This window comes from Nothobranchius furzeri, chromosome 3, assembly GCF_043380555.1.
Source record: "Nothobranchius furzeri strain GRZ-AD chromosome 3, NfurGRZ-RIMD1, whole genome shotgun sequence".
NCBI classification, from domain to species: Eukaryota; Metazoa; Chordata; class Actinopteri; order Cyprinodontiformes; family Nothobranchiidae; genus Nothobranchius; species Nothobranchius furzeri.
In genome coordinates, this window is record NC_091743.1 from 83,127,250 (window position 1) to 83,133,478 (window position 6,229).

A 6,229-nucleotide genomic window follows, 5' to 3' on the forward strand; every position below is an offset into this window, starting at 1 on the left:
CCTTGATAATCTCCACCTGAATCAGTTTGATTGGACAGTTTCTTAAATGCTATTTGTTACTGGTTCATTTTTCCAGATGAAGCTAAAAGGATTTACATGATAAAAGTTCTTCTGCACCCATAAATTCATTATTATTGGGTCATTCTGTTAAAAGTTCCTTGATGTGACCGTGTTTCTGTTTCAGGGTTCAGAGTGGAGAGGATGCTTGGTCAAAAGTTAGACAGAGAAATGAAAGTAGGGTGAAAGAGAAGGAACGTGGTGGGCAAAATAATTAGCACTAAAACCAGTCTGAAACTGGGCTGTGACTGGTGGTGACTGGTTATAAGAAAAATGCAAATTTTCCATAGAAATGAAACTGATTTGGACATTTTTGGGACTCAATCATCAGGCGTTGGTCATAAAATTAGAATATCATGACAACGTTGATTTTTTTCAGTAATTCCATTCAAAAACTTGTACATTAGATTCATTCATTACACACAAACTGATATATTTCAAATGTTTCTTTTAATTCTGATCAATATAACTGAAAAATAATGAAAATATTAGAATATCAATTAAGACCAATGCAACAAATGGACAAGACCCAAAAAGTTATTGCTAAAGCGGCTGGCTGTTCAGAGCTCTGCATCCAAGCACATTGTTAGAGAAGTGAAGGGATGGACAAGATGTGGTAAAAAAAAGTGTAACAGCATTAGTGATAACCACATCTTGGAGAAAAACTAAACCCATACAGAAATGAGGGGGTCATCAACAAAGAGTGGACTGCAGCTAGAGTCAGTGCTTCAAGAACCACCACACACAGATGTGTGCAAGACACGGTTTTAGCTGTCACGTTGCTTGTGTCAAGCCACTCTAGAACAAGAGACAGCATCAGAAGCGTCTCTCCTATAAGTACATTTTGCATTGCCTTTGGAAACCAAGGTCCCAGAGTCTGGAGGAAGAGAGGAGAGGCACAGATTCCATGTTGCTTCAGGTTTAGTGTGAAGCTTCCACAGTCGGTGATGGTTCGGGGTGCTGTGTCATGCTGGTGTTGGTCCGTTGTATTTTCTGAGGTCCAAGGTCAACACAGCCATCTATCAGGAAGTTGTAGAGCATTCATGCTTCCTGTTGCTGACCAACTTTATGGAGATGGAGATTTCATTTTCCAACAGGACTTGGCACCTGCACACAGAGCCAAAGCTACCAGTTACTGGTTTAAGTGCATGGTATCCCTGTTTTTGATTGGCCAGCAAACTCGTCTGACCTTAACCTCGTAGAAAATCTATGGGCTATTGTGAAGAAGATGCAAAATGCCAGACCCAACAATTCAAAAGAGCTGAAGACCACTATCTGAGCAACATGAGCTCTCATAAAACCTGAGTAGTGCCTGATGGACTCCATGTCATGCCACATTGCTGCAGTGATCCAGGCTAAAGGAACTCCAGCTGAATATGGAGTGCTGTACATGCTCATACTTTTCATATCCACACTTTTCAGTTGGACGTTGATCTTAATTGATATTCTAATTTTCTGATATACAGAATCTGGGATTTTCATTAGTCAGTTATAATCATCAACATTAAAGAAATAAACATTTGAAATAAATCAGTGCGTGTGTAATGACTGAATCTAATATAGAAGTTTAACTTTTTGAATGGAATTACTGAAATAAATCAACTTTGCATGATATTAGGATCAGCCCCTGTATATCTGATTGGTTTTCGTGAGACGTGTGATGTAACTGTGAACGTGCTGCAGCGGTCGTGCAAATTTTCTTTTTGCAATTTAGTCAAAATGTCTAAACTTATTTACCGTTTATCCAAATCCTCTAAATCCTCTCAAAATTCTCATATTTCTTGCATTGTAACATTTTATTAGCAGAATTTGGTCTTGCAAAATTTTGCAACATATTAGAATATTATGGGCTGCGCAGTGGCGCAGTGGTTAGAGCTGTTGCCTTGCAGCAAGAAGGTCCTGGGTTCGCTTCCCAGCCTGGGATCTTTCTGCGTGGAGTCTGCATGTTCTCCCTGTGCATGCGTGGGTTCTCTCTGGGTTCTCCGGCTTCCTCCCACAGTCCAAAAACATGACTGTTAGGTTAACTGGTCTGTCCAAATTGTCCTTAGGTGTGTGAGTGTGTGTGTGATTGTTTATCCTGTGTGTCTCTGTGTTGCCCTGCGATGGACTGGCTCTCTGTCCAGGGTGTACCCGCCTGATTGCCCGTTGACTGCTGGAGATAGGCGCCAGCCCCCCCCCGCGACCCTATGTGGACTAAGCGGGTTCAGAAGATGGATGGATAGAATATTACAAAATCTCTCCCAAGAGCAACAATCCAGCATTTTAAAATTACACTTCCTCATTTCTATTTCGTGTTGGAGACAGAGACCCTGATGATTATTATAGAACTGCTGCTTTGAGAGTTCTGGTGCTGTTTGAGGTGAATAAAGGGAGAAAGGATCGCTGGCAGGACAGAGAAACCTTATGATCATTTGATTCATCAGTTTTTTTAAAAGTATATTGTGTTTTTTTTTTAAAAAGATGACACTTACAGTGTTTGTGTATAGGCCCGTTAAATCACATGCTTTAATAATCATAATTCAGTTTTAAAAAAGCACGTCACCGGCCTACGGAGATGACACTGAAATCCGAACAAAAATAAATAAAATCAGCAAATAAATACAAATCATTGTGTTACAGCATGTCTTGTATTAAATTAGTCATAAAAGAAAAAATGCGGAAATAAAAAAAAAACAGGTAAGTGCTGTCTCTTATGTACAAAATTCACATTGATGCAGACGAGGTGTTGCAGTGGATCAGGATGCAACGATCATGCAGATTAGTTTCCTACAAACCCGTCCTGCTCCCCGTACGTTGGTCTGTTTTCCCTTAAAAATATAAAGACAGTAACAAAGTATTCACATTTCTAATGTGGGACGTCATGTTGTCCAGAATAAAGAGAACCAATGAAAGCAGTCGGGTCTGAGTCCAGGTCTAATACGAGACTGATGTACACGGGCACCTCAGATGAGTTAAAGGAGAACAAAACATCACAGGGAATACCGTTTAGGTCTACAATTGATGCCTCCTTCAGCCGTTTACTGTCTCGGTTTCTCTATTCAGGCACTCCTTTAAGGCAGCTTACTCCGGTTTTTAATAAATCTGGATTTATTTATTTATGCTCATTGTGAGGAAATATGAGCTGGAATATTAGTTTTTAACAAAAATGACTGAGACTTAAAAGAAACGTTAAAGGAAATAAAAAAAACATTATTAATATGACATAGTTTGATTTTAAGCTAAAATATTTTTTTTGGGAGGTACATCCAACTGGGAGGAGACCTAAAGGAAGACCCGGGACATGCCGGAGGGACTATGTCTCTTGGCTGGCCAGGGAACGCCTTACGATTCCCTTGGAGGAGCTGGCCCAAGTGCCTTGGCCTCCCTGCTTACGCTGCTGCCCCCACAACCAGCCCCCGGATAAGCGGCTGAAAACGTATGGATGGCTAAAATGTGGGCTGTGAGTGTTTAAAAACACAAACAAGATCAGTGAAAAATCTCAAACCATCACATATGATGTGATTTTCAAGATTTGAAGATTTGCCCAAAGTGACTGGAAGTGTTAAAGTTGTATTCTACTACTAGTTTTAAGTCTTAAAGCAGAAACAGCTGGTAACCAAACATCCGCTCTGATGAATTATTAGTGTTTTAATCGTTTAGGAGACATTTTCTAAGAGGTGCCGGTGTAATCTGGCATCAGTGAAATCAGTGGCGTGTCCAGATCCTTTAAACTGGGGTGGCCCAGGTGAGGCACAACTTTGTGCATGGGTGGCACCAATGATTATGCTTTTTTTTGTTTCACCCCCAAGCCTTTTGTGGACAGTGAAAAGCCTTTTTGAAGGTAAATTAGTGTGGTGACACCTGGGGTGGCCAATCAGATTCCAAGGGTGGCATGTGCTACCCCAGGCCACTCCCTGGACACGCCACTGAGTGAAATCAACTGGCCACCGGAGATCCCGACTGTTGGTGTTCAGACACAGCACCCCTTTAGACATCCTCCCTTCTTTGAGCAGTTTGACCCTTAAGGGAGAGAATCGTCCAGCACCACAAGGTTTCCCCCTCTAAAAACAATAAAAATACAAATGACAATACAGATTTCGCATTGTTTTAAAAGTGTTGTTTTTCAGATGGCACAGAAAACAAATGGGACCCCAGATAAGGGTTCCTGTGCGGGTGCAGGCTGAGGAGCTGATGGTTCTGTCAAACAGCACAAGAACTGTTTAGATTCTTCTGTTAGAACCTGAGTTGTTCTGTAGTGGAACAATGATCTGCGTGGTTTAAGAGGGACACAGATGTATCAGGGTAGGCTGATCCATTAGTGTGTGCATGGATCGATACATCTGAAAGAGAAAAATGTGAGGTCTGGAGAAGGTTTCCGGGCATTTGGAAAGAAAAATCCAGCCTGAAATGTTCTTTTCTTCCTGTCAGAGGAGACTGAACCTGGAGGCTTTGCTCATCAACCCAGTGGTAGCTAGCTGTAGCACAGGTGTGATGACCCACAGGTGGGGTAGTGATTGCAGAGTGTGGTGCCTCCCTGGTCAAGCATCTGGGAGGTGGAGGAGGGGTCAGGCCCGTAGAGGAGGTCCACTTGCTGCAGTGAGAGGAGTCGTGGAGCTGCAGTCGTAGCACATCTCCACAACAGCGTGAGAGCCTCCAACCAGACGGCCAGGAAATGGCTGCGCCTGGACCTGCCGCTCCCGGAAACTCTGGATGTAACTCTGCAAAAACCAAACAGGTAATCTAAACATGCACACCTTTAATCACATGACCTACATGACCCGCAAAATCAGAGCCTGATCATCGTGTCACTGATGCTTCTTACCGGCGACAGGACGTCGGTGTCGTAGCGGCGGATCGGGTTGGGTTTACGCCGGTAGGCGGGCTCAGCGTGGAGCTGCTTGGCCTGGTGGTGGGCGGAGCCATGCTGCTGCTTCTTCTTCTTTTTGTTGCGATAGCGGTCGTCCCGCTGACGAATCCGCATCACTTGCATCCTCCTCTGCTGCCGGCTGATGATCACTGAAGAAATGACCCACAAATCAACAGGCCGGTTTCCAAAAACGCTGAATGTCTCTGATCAGATACAAGAGCACACCTATCCCAGGTAGCTTAGTACTCAAAACTTCATTCATATTCATTAAGGTTGGGGTTATTAGAATCAGAATGTCTAACACACACACAACCAACGTGTCTGAATCGTTTTTTATCCAGCTGGGATGTGAAAACAACTACTGATAAAAACGTATCTTTTTAAATGATAATTTTAAGTTATTTAGCCTATTGAAACTTTCCCAGTATGCATTTCTCACGAGTAATTAATTAATAATTAATTTCTAGATTAAGAAAAGTGTTTTTTTTTCAGTTTGTAAACAGTTGATGAAGTTATGAGTGATTAAAGAAGGCCCAGAGATCAGACATCCACGTACCCTTGGTGTGGGAGTATCCCTCAGCCGTCACCTTCCACTGGACTATGACCCCCAGCAAGGTGAGGGAAGGCCACACTCCCAGAACCACCCAGGTCATCCAGCACAACGGCTTCCCCGGCTCCACTTTAATCCGCTCATAAACGTAGAGCACAAGAGCAAAGAGCTCCACGAAGTAGTCCAAGGCCACCGTGATGACAGCCGCTCCGAACACGGCTGTGGACAGCGTGGTGAAGAGGCGTTGCCACTGCAAGGTCAGCACAGCAAACAGCATGCCCAGGCCCAGCAGCACACCTAGGGGCACCCAGACGGAGCGCGACGGGTTCTCGGAAAGCTCCACCATGCCCACCAGGGTGGCCACAGCCACCAGCAGGCCCAGCAGCAGCCCCACCATGAAAAGGCCCACGCTGCGGACCAGCATGGTGACAAGGCCGCAGAGCGTCCCGATGCCCAGCCCGATGCCCACCGAAGCCTCCACACTCAGCTGGGTGTCCAGAACGCGCTCCTTGTAGCAGAGCATGAAGATAACCACAGAGCCGAACATCAAGCCGGTCAGAAACATCACCGCTTTGAAGCAGCGGTAACCTGAGAAAACGCAGAGGTCATTAGGTCAGTAAGAAACTTAAACAAGAGGGGGCGGGGGTGTCAAATGTTCAGGACTCACCAAAGAAGCAGTAAATGATGCCAAAGAGGCAGCACATGGAGCAGACAATGGAGGGGACCACGTTGTAGCGTCCAGCAGCGTCCTCGCAAGTGTCCAGCCGCTCAGGGCT

The 6,229-nt window shown here is 44.5% G+C and overlaps 1 protein-coding gene across 2 annotated transcripts in view; it reads right to left on the reverse strand.

Annotated features, from left to right (window-relative positions):
- Positions 1–4,463: 4,463 nt before the first annotated feature.
- tmem198ab (transmembrane protein 198ab) overlaps positions 4,464–6,229 on the reverse strand; it is a 26,897-nt gene continuing 25,131 nt past the window's right edge. For both annotated transcript variants that reach the window (XM_015957999.3, XM_015958001.3), the window contains exons 2-5: positions 6,121–6,229; positions 5,460–6,041; positions 4,859–5,052; positions 4,464–4,754 (exon numbers count right to left, since the gene is read on the reverse strand). The exon at positions 6,121–6,229 is cut by the window's right edge and continues 121 nt beyond it. In XM_015957999.3, coding sequence (XP_015813485.3) covers positions 4,602–4,754; positions 4,859–5,052; positions 5,460–6,041; positions 6,121–6,229 — 1,038 coding nt within the window. In that variant the 3' untranslated portion in view covers positions 4,464–4,601. The remainder of the gene's footprint in view (positions 4,755–4,858; positions 5,053–5,459; positions 6,042–6,120) is intronic.